General features: G+C 45.0%; 6 protein-coding genes across 7 annotated transcripts; 4 read left to right on the forward strand and 2 right to left on the reverse strand.

Annotated features, from left to right (window-relative positions):
• The first annotated feature begins 87 nt into the window (after nt 1–87).
• On the forward strand, nt 88–7,389 carry LOC117570165 (protein clueless). Its single transcript, XM_034251640.2, has 7 exons — nt 88–640; nt 1,849–2,995; nt 3,062–5,381; nt 5,437–5,562; nt 5,626–5,841; nt 5,898–6,109; nt 6,184–7,389. Exons 1-7 carry the CDS (start codon nt 469–471, stop codon nt 6,410–6,412), a joined length of 4,422 nt encoding a protein of 1,473 aa, XP_034107531.1. The 5' UTR covers nt 88–468; the 3' UTR covers nt 6,413–7,389.
• On the reverse strand, nt 7,376–8,989 carry LOC117570168 (ubiquitin carboxyl-terminal hydrolase calypso). Its single transcript, XM_034251644.2, has 2 exons — nt 8,779–8,989; nt 7,376–8,716 (listed from the first exon to the last, which is right to left on the reverse strand). The coding sequence occupies exons 1-2, from the start codon at nt 8,921–8,923 to the stop codon at nt 7,476–7,478; spliced, it is 1,386 nt and encodes a 461-aa protein (XP_034107535.1). The 5' UTR covers nt 8,924–8,989; the 3' UTR covers nt 7,376–7,475.
• A 143-nt stretch (nt 8,990–9,132) lies between these two features.
• Nucleotides 9,133–9,599, forward strand: LOC117570172 (uncharacterized). 2 transcript variants are annotated; one of them, XM_034251649.2, is made up of 2 exons: nt 9,133–9,276; nt 9,402–9,599. In XM_034251649.2, exons 1-2 carry the CDS (start codon nt 9,172–9,174, stop codon nt 9,510–9,512), a joined length of 216 nt encoding a protein of 71 aa, XP_034107540.1. In that variant the 5' UTR covers nt 9,133–9,171; the 3' UTR covers nt 9,513–9,599. The 2 variants fall into 2 exon arrangements, with proteins under 2 accessions (XP_034107540.1, XP_034107539.1); XM_034251648.2 differs by having other exon boundaries at nt 9,164–9,306.
• Nucleotides 9,600–10,161: 562 nt separating this feature from the next.
• LOC117570164 (uncharacterized) lies at nt 10,162–10,772 on the forward strand. Its single transcript, XM_034251638.2, has one exon. The coding sequence runs from the start codon at nt 10,502–10,504 to the stop codon at nt 10,685–10,687; it is 186 nt and encodes a 61-aa protein (XP_034107529.1). The 5' UTR covers nt 10,162–10,501; the 3' UTR covers nt 10,688–10,772.
• A 155-nt stretch (nt 10,773–10,927) lies between these two features.
• LOC117570162 (lipoyltransferase 1, mitochondrial) lies at nt 10,928–12,856 on the forward strand. Its single transcript, XM_034251630.2, has 3 exons — nt 10,928–11,886; nt 11,998–12,459; nt 12,519–12,856. The coding sequence occupies exons 1-3, from the start codon at nt 11,260–11,262 to the stop codon at nt 12,687–12,689; spliced, it is 1,260 nt and encodes a 419-aa protein (XP_034107521.1). The 5' UTR covers nt 10,928–11,259; the 3' UTR covers nt 12,690–12,856.
• Nucleotides 12,857–12,880: 24 nt separating this feature from the next.
• LOC117570161 (tyrosine-protein kinase Shark) lies at nt 12,881–16,673 on the reverse strand. Its single transcript, XM_034251629.2, has 7 exons — nt 16,651–16,673; nt 16,250–16,336; nt 16,091–16,167; nt 15,570–15,986; nt 14,975–15,508; nt 13,680–14,919; nt 12,881–13,622 (listed from the first exon to the last, which is right to left on the reverse strand). Exons 2-7 carry the CDS (start codon nt 16,323–16,325, stop codon nt 13,129–13,131), a joined length of 2,838 nt encoding a protein of 945 aa, XP_034107520.1. The 5' UTR covers nt 16,326–16,336; nt 16,651–16,673; the 3' UTR covers nt 12,881–13,128.
• Between the last annotated feature and the right edge of the window lie 233 nt (nt 16,674–16,906).

Genomic DNA, 16,906 nt, shown 5'->3' on the forward strand with positions numbered 1-16,906 from the left:
AAAATACCAAATATACCGATTATAAAGAGTGCATGTAGAAATACGTAATGTTACTGTTTTTGATTTGGTCACATTGGCAAGTGGGAGCCGAAAACAACGCGTTAATATCTAAATTAACGACATAAAAGTGTTACTCGTAATGTGTTAATTCTAACGTAGCCAAAGATATAATTGTCACATGTTTATGAAAATACACCTGGACAATAAATCCCCGTTTTATATTACATATTCTCTAGTTAATAAAATCAAAATCACGAACGCGCAATCGGTTTGAGCGCAGTGAGCATAGCAGAGAAGAGAAGAGCAGAGCAGAGAGTGTAAGCAAGCAAGTAGCAGCAGTCGCCAGAGCACCGTAGAGTTGTGTAACACGGCAACGGGCAACGTGAACGTGAACGTGAAGAACGAACGTGTGTAATATAGAATTTGGATTTAGTTATTGTGCGCTTAAGCAGAAACAACAACAGCAGCATGGCGCTCGAGTTGGATGCGAAAAATGCGGCGGCGACTGGTGATGCTGCGTCTGGTGTCACTGGCAAGGCCAAAGCCAAGGAGAACAAGAGCAACAACAACAACACTGTAACCACAGCCGGCGAAAAGAACTTGGTCAATGGCAGCAGTAGCAACGCATCGAAGAAGAAAGGTGCGTTAAACTATAACATTTCCGACCCCCTTTTCCACTTCTTTCTTCTTCAATAAACTGCGTTAACTGTTTGTTGTGTGAGCTCCAAAAGTGCGAGATTTGCGAGTAAAAACGAAGAAAAGAAAAAATACTCAATCACATAACATTTTTTTGCGTTACGTAATATGTTTTCTATAATGCCTTAAATGCGGCTCGCTGTCTATTGCTGGGCGCTATTGTCGTTGCCCCCAGCAGCAGCAGCGGCAGCGTTGCGTATGTTTCAATTGCATTTGTGTAAGTGGGAGTTGCGTACAATGTGCACTCTATGTGCGTGAGAGGAGTGCTGTCTCTATGTGTGTGTGAGTGTGTGACTTTACATGTGGAATAATGTTTTGTGTGTATGTATGGCTATGTACATTAACCCCTTGCAGCAGATGCGGCGCCCGTAGTTTTGAATGTTTAACCTACAATTACCACGTGCTTCTCTCTTTAAGTCAAATGAATGCAACAAAGAATTACACACACACATTCACGCACCCATGCAAGTGCACAGCATTAATCTTGGCAATTATGTAAATCATGTTTTTTTAATTTACACCACCCCATAGTATAAACTGCATTTCTCTCTCTCGCTGCTTCTCTTTGCTCTCTCTTGCGCTCTTTATTGTTTAAATAAGTGCTTCTAATTTTGAAATTTCACTTGAGTTTGATGTAATTTCAATCTCTGCAACTGAAATTTGTATGTGAAATGTTTCGCTGATTATTGAGGTTTTTCTTGCTGTACTCTGAGACAGTCGCCAATGCCTTATCAGCGAGTAGCTCTGATTTTGTTTGTGTTTCTCTCAGTATTTGTTTTACGACGCTCGTACGCACACATATATAATACATATGCATGTGCATTCATTAACATGTGCATGAGCATGGAGCCGGTTACAGTGAAAGGCAAAAGTTAGCACACACTACCTCTGTTATGTAACAGACAAGTAACATTAACATTAAGAAAGGTCAGTCCTCTAATTTAACAGTCTATTTATTTATGTTAATATGTAGACTATTTAGTTACTCGATTTTATAATTTTATTTACTTTTATATAATAAATACAACATATTTTCAAACTAGGGGTACATTTTTATGTTTTACATATATGGAAATAATAAAACTACAATACGATTGTTTGTGTGTTAGATAAACTATTGACCTAAATTTTATTGTATTTGTTTCGTTGCAGGAGGCAAGAAAAACCGCAACAAAAGCCCGCCTCAAGAAGCCGTCGCCACCGAGACTGATGCAGCTCTGAGCAATGGACATGCGGGGAAGGCAGCGGCAGTTAATGGCAGCGATGTTGCCGATGCCAATGCCAATGTTGTGGCTGACAAGGAACTACCACCAGCAGCCGCAGCAGCAGAAGGCGAGGAGGGAACTAAAGAAGCTGTGGCTGATGGAGATGAAGCTTCTGGCGAGGATGTCGATTTGGATGCGTTGCATGATGTGGGCATAACGGTGAACATCAGCAGTCCCGGCGCCGATGTGCTCACGGTGCAATTGTCGAGCATGGAGCTGGTGCAGGAGATACATCAGCTGCTGATGGATCGTGAGGAGACATGCCACAGGACATGCTTCTCGCTGCAGCTGGACAACGTGACGCTGGACAACTTTGCCGAACTGAAGACCATTGAGCATTTGGATCAGGGATCGACGATACGCGTCGTCGAGGAGCCATACACAATGCGTGAGGCGCGTATTCATGTGCGTCATGTGCGCGATCTTCTCAAGAATCTGGATCCAGCTGATGCCTACAATGGCATTGATTGCATCTCGCTCACTTATTTGAAGACCATCACACAGGGTGATCTGCTGGACAAGAAGCGGACACGCCCCGATTCCGTTGACTGCACGCCACCCGAGTATGTGACGCCCGGAGTGCGTGAGCCGCCACTGCTGCCACTGCATCCGAATGTGAAGAATGCCAAGGGACCACAGGCACTCAAGGTGCTGACGACTTCTGCCTGGAATCCGCCACCCGGTCCACGCAAGCTGCATGGAGATCTGATGTACTTGTATGTGGTTACCATGGAGGATAAACGTTTTCACATCTCTGCCTGCTCGAAGGGCTTCTACATTAATCAGTCGACAGACGATTGCTTCAATCCCAAGCCAGACAATCCCAGTCACTTGAGTCACTCGCTCATCGATCTGCTCTCACACATTTCGCCCTCGTTCCGACGCGCCTTCCAGGCCATCCAGAAGCGTCGCACCATGCGGCATGCCTTTGAGCGTGTGGCGACTCCCTATCAGGTGTACCAGTGGTCGGCACCACAATTAGAGCACACCGTGGACGCCATACGTGCCGAAGATGCCTTCAGCTCCAAGTTGGGGTAAGTAATTGAAAAATAAGTACAATTGCAATTATATAACTGATTCATTTATTTGTCTCGTTACAGCTACGAGGAGCATATTCCTGGCCAGACACGCGACTGGAATGAGGAGCTGCAGACAACTAGAGAACTGCCACGCAAGACACTGCCAGAGCGTTTGCTGCGCGAACGCGCCATCTTCAAGGTGCACGGTGACTTTGTGACGGCGGCAACTCGTGGTGCCATGGCCGTCATTGATGGCAATGTGCTGGCCATCAATCCCGGCGAGGATGCCAAAATGCAAATGTTCATCTGGAACAACATATTCTTCTCGCTGGGATTCGATGTGCGCGACCATTACAAGGAGCTGGGCGGCGATCATGCCGCATTTGTGGCACCACGCTATGATCTGCATGGCGTGCGTGTCTACAACGCTGTGGACGTGGAAGGTCTCTATACACTGGGCACAGTTGTGATTGACTATCGTGGCTATCGCGTCACCGCCCAGTCGATCATTCCCGGCATTCTGGAGCGCGAACAGGAACAATCTGTGGTCTATGGCTCCATCGATTTCGGCAAGACGGTGCTAAGCCATCCCAAGTATCTTGAGCTGTTGCGTCAAGCGGGCAAACACTTGAAGATCTTACCACACTCGGTGCTCAATGAGCGCGATGAAGCCGTCGAGCTGTGCTCCTCGGTGGAGTGCAAGGGCATAATTGGCAACGATGGCCGTCATTATATACTCGATTTGCTGCGCACGTTCCCGCCAGATGTAAATTTCCTCAAGCTGCAGGATGTGCAGCTGAGCAAAGAGCTTACCGAGATGGGCTTCCCCATTGAGCATCGTCATAAGCTGTGCTGCTTGCGCCAGGAGTTGCTCGAGGCATTCATTGAGGATCGCTATGTGACCTTCATACGCATTGCCGCCGTGCATCTGCAGTCACTCAATGCCAAAAAGCAGGCAGCGGCTACCGCGGAGAAAGAGCTGCCTGCCATTGCCGAGAAGCAGCAGGAGGAGCAGGCAGAGAAGCCAGAGGAGAAACCAACCGAAGAAGCAAAAACAACAGCCGAGGAGAAGCCAGCGGAATCATCGCCAAGTGCCACCGAGACCAAGAGTGCTGAGGCCATGGTGAATGCCATACGCGAAGCACAGTCGAATGTCGCCATTTCAAATGAGGTGCAGGCCGCCGAGGTGGTCAAACGCGCCTGCTCCGCTGTGGGGTCGCTCAAAGAGAAAGAATTTGATTTCCGCTTTAATCCCGATGTCTTCTCGCCGGGCATTCGTCACGTGGATGGTCCTGAGGGCGGCTCCCAATCGCTGGCCAAGCAAAAGAAACTTGTACAGGACGCCGCCGAATTTCTGGTGCTTAAGCAAATTCCTGCCTTCATCAAGGAGCACATGGCTCACTCATCGCCGCCCATTGATGGGCAAAGCTTAACCGACTCGCTGCACAGTCATGGCATCAACATTCGCTACCTGGGCAAGGTGATCAAAATGCTTGGCCAGATGCCACGCATGGATTATCTGCATCGCATTGCCATCATGGAGCTGATTGTGCGTGCCACCAAACACATCTACTACACATACATGCAGAGCACCGAGCCACTGCATCTGTCCTCTGCGATTAGTCACTTCCTCAATTGTCTGGTGACCACGGGACCAGTAAATCCCGCCGTCAGCAGCGAGGAGGCGCACAAGAAACAAACGCGTAGCAACGGTGGCAAGCACAACAAACACAACAAGTCTGCCAAGTCGTCAAAGCCACAGCAGGCAGCTGCCACCCAACAGAATGGAGGTGGCAACTCTGCAGCTGCTGGAGGCAGTGCCAATGGATCAAATGGATCATCGAGTAGCAGCTCCTACGACTGGACACTGGTGACGCCTCGCTCGCTGTGGCAGCAGATCCGCAAGGAGGCGAAGGCATACTGGAACTGGGAGTTGGATTGCGATTCCATTGAGGCGGCTGTGTCCAAATATGGACTGCAGCGCATCAGCTTGTTGCGTGCCTTCTGCCTCAAAGTAGGCATCCAGGTGCTATTGCGCGACTACAACTTTGAGTCAAAGCACAAGCCCACATTCAGCGACGATGACATTGTGAACGTGTTCCCCGTGGTGAAGCACATCAGTCCACGTGCCACAGATGCCTACAACTTCTACACCACGGGTCAGACCAAAATCCAACAGGGTCTGCTCAAGGAGGGCTACGAGCTGATCAGCGAGGCACTTAATCTTCTCAACAATGTGTTTGGTGCTATGCATCAGGAGAATGGCTCCTGTCTCCGCATGCTGGCGCGTCTCAGCTATCTGCTGGGCGATGCCCAGGATGCGTTGGCCATTCAACAGCGCGCTGTCATCATGAGCGAGCGTGTCAATGGCATTGACAATCCCTCAACAATTTTGGAATACGTAAGTTTAGCTGAATATGCTCCCTCTGCTCCATTATTAAACATTGCAATTTCAGGCACATTTGTCGCTCTATTCGTTTGCCAATGGCCATGTGGGTATGTCGCTGAAACTTCTTTATCGTGCTCGCTATCTGCTGGTGCTTATCTGTGGCGAGGATCATCCCGAGGTGGCACTTATCGATGTAAGTACAGCAGCTTAAATTCAACAGCAATAAGCTCATTTCTTTTATTTCAACCGTTCACAGAGTAACATCAGCTTAATCCTGCACGCGCTGGGAGAGTACGAGCTGTCGCTGCGTTTCATTGAGCATGCATTGAAGCTCAATCTGAAGTACTTTGGCAACAAGGCCATGCATGTGGCGGTCAGCTATCATCTGATGGCACGCACGCAATCCTGCATGGGCGACTTCCGTTCGGCGCTGAACAATGAGAAGGAAACCTACTCCATTTACAAATCCCAGGTTAGTAACTTTATCCCTAATGTAATGCTACTGCTAATGGAAAATCCAATTTGCAGCTGGGTGAGAAACACGACAAGACCCGCGAATCGGCAGAATGTCTGCGTCTGTTGACTCACGAGGCCGTCGCTCTACAGCGCAAGATGAACGACATTTACACCAATGGCAAGTTGACCAGTGATCTGCCACCCATTCACATAACGCCCCCATCGATGGGATCTGTACTGGAAATGCTAAACACAATCAATGGCATACTCTTTGTGCATATCAGGTTCGTCTACAGCGCTCCTTTTAATCTATTCAAATATTATAAATGAGTGTTTTCGAATTGCTTCATCCTTATAGCCAAAAGGACATTGTCAAGGTGCGCACCGAAATAGAAAAGCATTTGAAAACAAATACGGAAGAGAACGAAATTACGGATGCTCTTAAAACAATTGTGGCCTCGGCCAACAACAATGAAAATCCATCTGAGACTGAGCAACCAAAGGAAGACTCAACTGCTGCAGGAGAACCAGTCAAACCCACGCAGCTTACAAATGGAGGTGATGCGACCACGACGGTTTCTAGTTGAATGCATCCATCATGTCCACAAGCCCTACAAAGCAACTACAACAAAAGCAAAAGCATTAGCAAGAAGACAAAACTACAACCATAAAACATCAAAAACTAAACACGCAAAGAAACAAAAGCAAGTCACAAAATAGTCGAAACTGTTGTCCAAACGTGTGTTCGTTCTCGTACAACGATATTTCAATTTCATTCGGCGTCTGAGCAAAATTCGTTTATACTGAAGTGAACCCAAAAACAAACAGATACCCATACCCACACACAAGTTAATAATAGTAATAAAAGCATATTCAATTATGTGTCCTTTTCTAAAGGCTGCTCTTCTACTGCTCACAGTAATCGTAAAAATATTATGCATAATTATAACTATGTACGGCCATATCCTTAGACGATATAAGGCTTTAAATCATTCTAGCTTTAGTTGAGACAACAAACATAGAAACAAAACCAACGGTCGAGTCACCCTTCGAATCATCACCAGCTACTATTGAAAACAGCAATTATTAGTACACATCTTTTGTTTGTTTAACATATTTGCCTTACGACAAACATATATTATTTTTTTATAGTTAAATAGTCATTACACATTATATATGATATGAAGACATACTGCATACGCATACACATTGCATATCCAAGCATGCATTGTTTTTGTTTTGTTGTTCACCTTACCAATAATATAATAATTACATAAACTATGCTGCGCTGCGCATAACTGAAAGAAATATGAAAAGCGCTTGGCATTCATTAGGTATACAACAGTTGAAAGCAAAGTAAATGGTTCTCTTCATCTCTTGTTATACAATTACCATATAGATATATAGAAATATGTATTCATATACATTAAATACACACACCACACATACGGTTGAGTCCTTAATATGCCAAGAAGGACCTGGAACATTTAATCACATGAACAAAATGTTTTTTATTATTAAAAAAAAAAGATCAAATAAAAGCGAAAATATTAAAATTCAGAAAGTTTATTGATAATTCTAACTTAACTTAGTGGCAAACCTAATATTAATTATACTTCTCAAGAATGATGTCAGATCATAGAGAGCAGATCATTTGCGCTTTCTACACTTGTTGCGACCCTTGCGTCTTCGTCCTGGTGTCTTGACTGGCGACTTGCCGTTCTTGGGAGTTGTTGCCGCACCTTGTGGCTGCGGCTGCTGTTGCTGCGATTTTGTTGCACCTGCATTGGCGCTGGCATTGGAGCTTGCCGTGTTCGTTGCCGCCGCGCTGCTTTGTTTGCTAATGCGATTCGCTGCGCTTTGACCACTGATCTTCTTGGAGGGCAGCAAGTGCTGGCTGACTAGCTCGCCGAGTACGCCCTGATGCGCCAGCATCGACAAGAACGTACAAATGAACTTGTCATAGTTGTGAGTGCGGCGACTCGCGTCTACCTTGAACATCTGCCGGCGGTCGTTCTCGTCAGCCAAGTGCTGTTCATTGATGGCGATTTCAGTGTCCAGATTTTTGAGCAGCGACTGCAAGTCTCTCGCTGTAAATGCGCTAGGCTCCAGCAGCGTGGTGGGTGTGTCTGGACGCTGCTGTTCATCGCGTTCGCCCTGCTCATCGGCCTTTAGCAGCTTCTGCAGCGTGCCGGACACAATGGCCTGATTAGTGCGCAACATTTTCAGTTTGTGTGTGATTGCTATCCGTCGGTCCGGCACCACAGCCATCAGATTGAAGCGTATGTCCTGTTCGCCTGTGGCAATGCCCAAACGCTCAGTCATCACGCGACGAAACTTGTCCGTCCAGTCCTCGTGATCCTCCCAACAACCATGGTTCATAGGATAGGGCTTTAAACCGTCGAGTTCAAACAGTTGCCCATTGATGGGCACGAAGCTGACAAAGTGAAAGGCTTCGCCAGTAAAACGACAACTAGCCACACCGGCTCCAGTGCGTTCCAGTCGACGACGTGCCTGCGGCATGGCATGAGAGTTGTGGGCACAGGCCAGCTCTGGTGTATTGCCAATAGCCAAGCCTTTGTTCTCGGGACTCATGCCCTTTGTGTGTACCTTAAGACGACTTAGTGTTTCGCCCAACTGCAGATTATTTTCATTGCAGTTGAGTAGAACGGATAGCAGGGCGTGGGTGGCACAACTATTGGGTACAACTTGTTGGGCAAAGAATATGCTCGAAATGGCCTCTTCATCCTTAACAAATATTTCGGCAGTCGTCTCAACAATTTTGCGACGCGCCCGACGCTCCTCGATCCAACGAAATAGAAATATAAATCCATACGGACTTTCTATAGGCTTTTGTAGGTCGTAGACTTCCTCGACTTGGACATCATGACCTGGATTTAAACGCAGAAGTTATTATTGATTGCAAATTGCAACCCTAAAACTACTTATGTACATCCAAAATCTTCTAGCAACAAGGTGAATAGGCCCGGATCCGATTCAAGCTCTAGCCAACCGTCTGCCAATTGTGCCATTGGCAAAACATTGTTGTTACCGCCATTTCCTGTCGAAGTGCTAGTTCCGCCGCCCGTAAAACTCATATTGAGCGCTAGACAGCGCTATAAAATATCTTTAAGGAATTGAAAACAAATCTCACAGCTAAAATTGTTTTTCTGGTTCGCAGGCGTGTGAATGACTATGTTTCAGTTCGGTCCCTTCAGTGTGAATGATAATTCAGTCGCTACTGTCTGGCAACTCTGCATTTCGTTTATAGTCAGCTGTTTTGACGTAACATTTATTCTTAAATTCCTTGAAATCAGAAAGTAAATTAAGTTTCTTTTGGGAAAACATGGTGCGACCAAATTTAATTTTGTTGACCAAACGTGTGCCCCTTATACAATTTCGTAAGGGCGGCTTGGCAGCTGCCAGCAATAAGCCGAGCCCAAGTCAGCAGGCAAGTTCAGGGGATGCGAAAAGCAAAAAGGTTAACTTTATAAAGCCCATTTACTACAGTAGACGTTGCGAATGACAATTTCAACATAATGTGGATTATTAATGCAATATTCTTGTAAATTTTAGATAACGGGTGAACCGGCTATTGAGGATTGGCAGCTGCCTGCACGCTTTGCACGGAAGCCAATAGACCCACTGGAAGCTGAATATATTAACAATGGCGGGATACCTAATTAATATCCTGTAAATCAAAAATATAAAATAACATATATCGCTGTAACTTCTGCACTGGAAATAAATTATTAACAAGTTTATGTATCGAAATGTGTGACAGTTGTTTTGTCATTCGCACGCTTACGCGGACTATCAACATATGAAATGTGATTTTTACTGTTAACAGAATTATCACAGCTTTATCAGCGAGGACTAGAACCCAGGGGGCTCAGCTGATTTCAAATTTTGAGCATTGTACAGCGCGAGTTATTCCTAACTTTGAACTTGAAATTTTAGTGTTTTACTTCTACAAAAAAAATAAGTCGAATATATTTGAATACTTTTTTAAATATAGAATTTAAATTATAGTTTACATATTTTTAAAATAAAAAAGTGTGACCAAAAGAAAAAGTACAAAATTTATGTTGTTGCGCCAATAGCAAAATAGTATCATGTCTATTGTCACCGTCTTTCTCTAAATTTATTATAAAAATACAACTTATACAATAATAATCATATTTGTATAAATCAAAATTGCTATTTTATTATTCGAAAACTATCGGCTTAGCTATGAAAACATCAAATACATCGAAGTCTGCTTACAGCAATTCTGTTAGAGCTGACTGTTAAGTGGTGAGCAGCATTGTTAAGTGGGGAGCTTTCACGTTATTGCAATTGCCATTCCAATCGGATTCAGTGCTTATCTTGCGCCAATGTAAATCGGACGTGAATTTCTACACGGATACCTAAGTTTTGTCGTTGTCTCCTCTGTCTCTGAACAGTGTGTTTGTTTTGTATTACACCGCGTCAGCCAACCCGTCCCCCGCCCGCACAATCGCCGCCGATGCAAACAAAGAGTGGAAAATTTTCAATTTCCAAAGCAGTCGAAACCTTTTACTATTGAAAAGTTTGCAACGTTCTGCTTAATTGCGTAGCAAAAAATTGAGTTTATTTTTGGCCAGAGTCGAGTACTGGCCTAAATTCCTATTGACCGTATAGACCCTCTTTCTTGGATGGGTGTGAAGCGTAGCATGCAAGTAAATTGGAGCAACAAGGACTGTTTGGGTCTCCGTAAGCGTGTCTGTGGATTGCATCAAACCTGGAAGTGGCTTCACCAGACACCCGCCCTTCACGAATATCTCATCTCGGCCAGCTCGGTGGCAGCAAATACAGCAGCTTGCGAGTCCAAAAGGTTCTAAAGTCCAAAGCCAACCGCGTCGCAACCAAAAAGCAATAAACCAAAAGGAAGGAATACGACGAAAAAATAACCAAAAAAAAAATAAAGCAAGAAAGAAGAATTATAAGTTAAAATAGAAGCGCCACAGATAATAATGAATATAACTAACACAGCGTAGACGTAGGCACACATATAAACATACGTACATATACTATAGTATATAAAAGATAGACTACAAATTCAACCTAACCGCAAAGAGAACAAAAACGCTGCGGAGGTCCGTTAAAAACCTGCCCAAAATCATATCAAATAGCAGCTGACGCTGACGTTGACCTTGTTTTTGTAACAACGAGCACCAGAGGAGTGTAAGTGCATTGCCTTGAGAGCTTCCACGCGAGAGTGAAAGAGCAAGAGAGCGAAAGAGAGGGAGAGAGCGCGCGAAAAGAGCCATAGCAACAGCAACATCGACGATTGACTTCCTTGTGAGAGCGCGCAGCAACAACAATAATCAAATCGCCGCAGTACGTAATTGTGCAATATTGCAATTGTAGCAGCTGTTTAAAATTTAAACGCTTGTAAAGCGAAATATTCAATATGAGTTTGCTCTTACGTCGCAATTCAAGCCAGTTGCGTCTGCTGCAGCGTCTAGGTGCAGCGACGACCGCAGAAGTCAGGCGGTTTGTCTCAAGAGATAGCGATAACGATAGCAACAATGTAACTGCAGCACAATCGTCGACGACAACAGCAAACACAGCTGGAACAACAGCTGGCAATAAATTGCAGTCAACTAAGCGTTTGAATAACCTGTCTGCAGTTGCCGACACTGATATCAAGAAATCTGTGTTCATTTCACAATCACATGACATCTTCACCAACCTGGCCCTGGAGGATTGGCTGTATAAGAACTTTGACTTCGGCAACCATCATGTGCTGCTGCTGTGGGCTAACGATCCGTGTGTTGTCATTGGTCGCCATCAGAATCCATTTACCGAGGCAAATGTGTCTAGGCTGATGGAACGCGGCATCACATTGGCGCGTCGGAACAGCGGCGGCGGAGCCGTCTATCATGATCGTGGCAATCTCAATTGCACCTTCTTCACACCGCGCGAACGCTACAATCGCAAATACAATCTGAACATTGTGACTCGGGCGCTGTTCCGTGAATGGGCCATCAAGTCGGAGATTAACGAACGCGATGATATTGTTATTAAAAATAAAAAGGTACATCTGGGCATCTGGCGTGAGATGACCTCTAACTATCCCACAATCACTTAGCCAAATTTATTAATTTATTGTGCTTACACTTATACCATTGCTTTACATTGATTTCAGATTTCTGGAACAGCTGCTAAGCTGGGACGGCCTAATGCATACCATCATTGCACCATTTTGGCCAGTGCCAATAAACTGCATTTGGGCGAATCGCTGGTGAAGGAGCCAGCCAATTACATCAGTCGAGCAACTGCATCGGTGCCATCGCCTATTCGCAACTTGGTCGATGTGAACCGCAATGTCAATGTGCCGCAATTGCTCTCCGCCGTTGGCTATGAGTATCTGCGCACAGCAGCGATGGCATTGGAGGATGGCGGCAGCACACAGTTGATGAAACAACGTGGCTTTCAGCTGGTTAATCCCACGGAGAGATGGTTCCCGGGCATTGAGGAATTGCGTGCTAGCTACAGCTCTTGGGATTGGGTTATTGGCAAAACTCCCAAGTTTTCGGTAGAAAAGGAGCTGGAGCTGAAGGGCGACAACAGCGGCATGAAGCTCAAGCTAAGCGTTGACGTGGAAGCTGTGAGTTCTAACTAAATTATTATCTCTCTTAACATTCAACTAACGAATTGTTATTTCAGGGTCTGATGTCGAAAATTGCAATACAGCTGCCGCAGAGCGATCAGATGGTGCCCGTGGTGACTCCGCTCCAGGGCAAAGCATACAATGAGCAGAATCTGAATGGCATTATTGACGCCCTCAAAATGGTGTCCACCTCGAATGTGCAGCAGGCGATGAACGGATCTATTTGAGTTTTATTCCTTCACCTAACACAATAGCTGTGCCGCTGATTCAGCCATATATAGCCATTTTATAGTTGCATATACATATGTTACATACTTTATAAACGTATAAATATATACATATTTTTTATATTTTATATCAAGAAATTTGCAATAAATTTGTTACATTAAATGTACACACCTTTCTTTTAAAGCGTTATATCAGCAGACGAATTCTTTTGTATACATATTACTGATGTATATACAAAGTTTATTGAATAGTGATTAATATATTTAATGTAAGGCACACTTGTTCGCTATTTGACACAAAAAACAATTGATTTTATGGTACGTGGTAGATAATACATTACAAATTGGAATTTACTAAGCCAACGACGAATACACACAAACTACGTGTATGGAGAGACATTGCACATTATACGGACACATATACAATTGCGGTGATACTTTAAATGTGCACGGAGTGCACCAGTTCCGGAAGATTCTGATAGTCTGGATCGCGACTGAAAAACTCCATAAGGTAGGCAAAGGTTGGCCGCTCCTTGGGATGCTGATTCCAGCAGCTGTGCATTACCGCAAAAATATAGGCCGGACAGAGATCTGGTTGGGGTAATCGGTAACCCTGATTTACCAGTTCGATGGCATCAGCATTCAGTTTGTCACCGTATGGAGGTGCTCCCAGCGCAAACATCTCCCACAGTGTGACGCCAAATGACCAAACATCGCTGGCATGAGAGAAGATGCCATTGTTGAAGCTCTCCGGTGCATACCAGCGAATGGGCCAACGTCCACCCTGGGTGAAGTGATATTCATCGCTGCCGGCGCTCAACGAACGCGACATGCCAAAGTCACTGATTTTCGCCTGTCTCCGGGAAGTCAAAAGAATGTTTCGTGCTGCCAAATCCCTATGCACAAAATGTTGGCTCTCTAAATAATGCATGCCTGCAAGTAAAGTTAAGTTAATAAGCAGTACTTTTGAGCCTGTCAACTAAAACTTACCACAGGCAATTTGAGATGCCCAGAGCTTTAGCTCAAAGTTAACCTTCAGCTCATCACTGTGATCCAGAATATACTGAAGCATGGAACCAAAAGGCGCCAGCTCTTGAACCATCATAAGCATATCACCTTTTGAGATGCCAATCAAACGCACGATGCACTTGTGCTCCAGTCGCATCATGACAGATGCTTCGCGCAGAAACTCCTGTTTATTTATGGCTTGCTGCTCTGCGTCGCGCAAAGTCTTAATGGCAACCTCCACACGATTGTCTGGTGCGTTTGTCTGCCTCATCCAGCCCCTGTACACAGATCCAAATTCGCCAGCTCCAATCTCGGCGACCAACTCCAGTTGATCCTTTTGTATGAAAAATCTCTGTTTTGCTGCCTCCAGTTCGCTGCTATTGATACCAGCTAATACTCCATCGCCGCTGCACTTGCGCTGCAGATAACTAGCCATTTCACTCTCTGTCGAACCTGTCGATACAACAGAGTCCAGGCGCGATACCTTGTCAGATGAACCCAGCTGTTTGAGCGGTTGATCCATCAACATTAGCACATCCATTGTCGGTAAATATCCATTGGTGTTCTGGGCCGCAGCGCGTTCCCTTTCAATGGCAACGTCGCTCTTGGTGAAATACTCCACCTCGGCCTCAGTCTTGTGAGCAATTGGCGGCAGCTCGACGGGTGTATTGTTGCGTGGCACATTATACAACTCGCCGCCATCTACATTGAAGTTGCTAAAGTCTGTTGAGAACGAGAGATTCTTAAGCATTGGCGCTGCCACATGCAACTCTTCGCTGGCTCTGCTGTTGGGTGATGCGCCAGTGGCGCTGCTTTCTGAATCGCTGCGCTTGTTCTTCAATTTGGTTTTGCGCAGCGAGTTCATATCGAAGAGTCCCTTCTTAGGGCTGGTCAGACGCAACGAATTGAATATCGAGCTGCTATTCTCCTTTTGTTTCTTCTTGGCTATCGTCAGCGCAGGCACATGACCATGCTGCGCATGCTGATGTCCAGAGCTGGTACCTGGATGGTGAGACAACACTGCATTCGGTTCGCTGTGTGTGTCGCGTTGTTTATGTGTTGCACGCGGAATGGTGGCAAAGGAAGGCACTTCCGGCTTGGGCTGAGGTGGCACTGCATACTTCAGACTGACAGGCAGACCATAGGAGAAATGCATGAAATGTTCCACCAAGTGCTCAAGACTCGGCCAATAGGGGCCATCGTCAATGTACAAAAATTTTGACTGCAAAAGAAAAATTACTAATAAACAATTATTAAAAATTATTTTTCAAACTCACGCCTGTGGACTCAAATTTAGTGCCGTTCTGATAGAGATCCGCTTGTGAGATGCGAAAGTTTTTGGCCACTTGATCGCTTAGCAAGGTTAGCACGTAGCCCGATGCGGCCGGCGACTCGGAATAGCGCACCAGAAAGCAGCCCGAAGTGTCCACCGTCTGACCCATGGCAAGCTGCTTGCGTTCCAGACGATTGGCGAATTGCATGAGTATATCGATGGCCTCATCACGTTTAAGTGTACTATGATACCAGCTCTCACGACTAGTATTCGCTGCCGGCAGCTTGTAGTTTAGCAGAAACTCCTCGACAGCCGTTTGGCCAGCCTCCTTGGCCAGATCAAAGGGAAATTCGCCGGAGCTGGTGCGTGGCAAAAGCGGTGCATGTGCTGAGAGTAACACCTGGACGGCCTCCAGATTGCCATGCTTGGCCGCTTCATGTAAGGGAACATATCCGTTTTCAATGTTTCGACCCTCTACATTGGCTTGAGCGGCAATGAGCGTGCGTATGAAGCTGCCAGGCTTCTGACGGCAAGCGTACTATGGAGAGAGATAGAGATTAGTCGCATAATAATAACCCAATAAGTTGATGGACAGTTACGTGAAGTGGTTGGCAGCCAAATGCATCCGAACTGTTCACTTGAACGCCAGCATCCAAAAGTAATTTCAGCACGTCTTCATTGCAGTACAGAGCGGCGAGATGGAGCGCTGTTTGACCATCCTGATTCTTGGCATCAAAATTGCGATAGCCGCACTTAAGCAGCTCGAATACAACTTTGCTCTCGTTTTTGGTGGTGGCACGATGCAGCAAATTAGTCACACCCTGACTGCGAGTGTTGTGCGGTGGCGGATCGCCAGAGAGAGGCACCGATAGCTTGGTGATAAGGCCATTGGGTTCCTGTTGATAGTAGTCGACCAGTGTTTCCAAGCCATGTAAAATCTTTGTCTGTCCTTTGTCATCAATCGAGAAGAAAGCATCCTCGCCATGACGTCTTATTTGATAGTGACAGACCTCGCCCTGCAACAATTATTTTGTAGCAAACACACATACATACACAAATCTTAATCATACACATATGTAGGTTGGCAACCTGTTGTTGTTTATGATCGTTATCGCTTTACCTGATACAAAAGACTCAACACAAAGTCGCCAGCTGCTGTGCTGCTCTCGCGCACCAGGAATGTCCCATCATCACAACCTGTCAATTAGTATAATTTACAGTCACAATTGAACAAACAATCACATTTGGGGCGAGTCTCGCAAGTCTCTAAGGTACGCACTTTGTTTGAGCAACTCATCGGCGTCCTCGCGTGTCAAGCGGCCGTGAAACCATTTAATATGATCATCGCGTGTCATTATGCTGCCATCTAAAGAAGGTGTACTAATATTAATACGATTTAACGCGTAAAATAAGTTAACAATTAAAACAACTAATTCTCAACAACATTTATCAGCGATGTACATCATTTGCTGCAGTGTGGCTGCAAGTTAAATTTCAAAATCTCCTATATTGCTTCAAAAAAGATACTAAAATACATCAGTTCTGCAATCTGATTAATCGCGATCAGGAGGAAATCATTGATACATTGAACATTTAATAAATCTTCAGAGATTATAAATCTTTAATCTGAGCAACAGCATTTTTCATTCAAGCAATTTCAAGTCTTATTTAAAAAAATACCAATTTTTTTGGTCTCCGGTAATTTTTGCAGCACAAAATATATGCAGATTGGTCACACTTGAAAAATCGCTGACAATGTTATCGCGATCACCCTCCGATAATACATAATCGATTGCTATAGAAATGCAAAGAGCGGGATGTTAAAATAAAATAAAAGATTTAGTTTAATAATTGATCGCATGTGTTTTTATCTTTAATATTTTTTTGTTTTCTTTTTTCCAATTTACTTTTTTAAATGTGAATGATCTACTAAAAA

This window comes from Drosophila albomicans, chromosome 3 (genome assembly GCF_009650485.2).
Source record: "Drosophila albomicans strain 15112-1751.03 chromosome 3, ASM965048v2, whole genome shotgun sequence".
NCBI classification, from domain to species: Eukaryota; Metazoa; Arthropoda; class Insecta; order Diptera; family Drosophilidae; genus Drosophila; species Drosophila albomicans.

Bases quoted from the DNA above. Each gene is read 5' to 3' on its own strand.
- LOC117570161 (XM_034251629.2), bottom strand. From the start codon at position 16,325: ATGACACGCGATGATCATATTAAATGGTTTCACGGCCGCTTGACACGC. The intron at 16,168-16,249 runs GTGCGTACCTTA...ACTAATTGACAG, and splicing joins CGATGAGTTGCTCAAACAAA to GTTGTGATGATGGGACATTC. The intron at 15,509-15,569 runs GTAACTGTCCAT...CTCTCTCCATAG, and splicing joins TTGGCTGCCAACCACTTCAC to TACGCTTGCCGTCAGAAGCC.
- LOC117570164 (XM_034251638.2), top strand. From the start codon at position 10,502: ATGGGTGTGAAGCGTAGCATGCAAGTAAATTGGAGCAACAAGGACTGT.
- LOC117570165 (XM_034251640.2), top strand. From the start codon at position 469: ATGGCGCTCGAGTTGGATGCGAAAAATGCGGCGGCGACTGGTGATGCT. The intron at 5,382-5,436 runs GTAAGTTTAGCT...TTGCAATTTCAG, and splicing joins CCTCAACAATTTTGGAATAC to GCACATTTGTCGCTCTATTC. The intron at 5,563-5,625 runs GTAAGTACAGCA...AACCGTTCACAG, and splicing joins CCGAGGTGGCACTTATCGAT to AGTAACATCAGCTTAATCCT.
- LOC117570168 (XM_034251644.2), bottom strand. From the start codon at position 8,923: ATGAGTTTTACGGGCGGCGGAACTAGCACTTCGACAGGAAATGGCGGT. The intron at 8,717-8,778 runs GTACATAAGTAG...GTTTAAATCCAG, and splicing joins GTTGCTAGAAGATTTTGGAT to GTCATGATGTCCAAGTCGAG.
- LOC117570172 (XM_034251648.2), top strand. From the start codon at position 9,172: ATGGTGCGACCAAATTTAATTTTGTTGACCAAACGTGTGCCCCTTATA. The intron at 9,307-9,401 runs GTTAACTTTATA...TGTAAATTTTAG, and splicing joins GGGATGCGAAAAGCAAAAAG to ATAACGGGTGAACCGGCTAT.
- LOC117570162 (XM_034251630.2), top strand. From the start codon at position 11,260: ATGAGTTTGCTCTTACGTCGCAATTCAAGCCAGTTGCGTCTGCTGCAG. The intron at 11,887-11,997 runs GTACATCTGGGC...CATTGATTTCAG, and splicing joins TTGTTATTAAAAATAAAAAG to ATTTCTGGAACAGCTGCTAA. The intron at 12,460-12,518 runs GTGAGTTCTAAC...TTGTTATTTCAG, and splicing joins TAAGCGTTGACGTGGAAGCT to GGTCTGATGTCGAAAATTGC.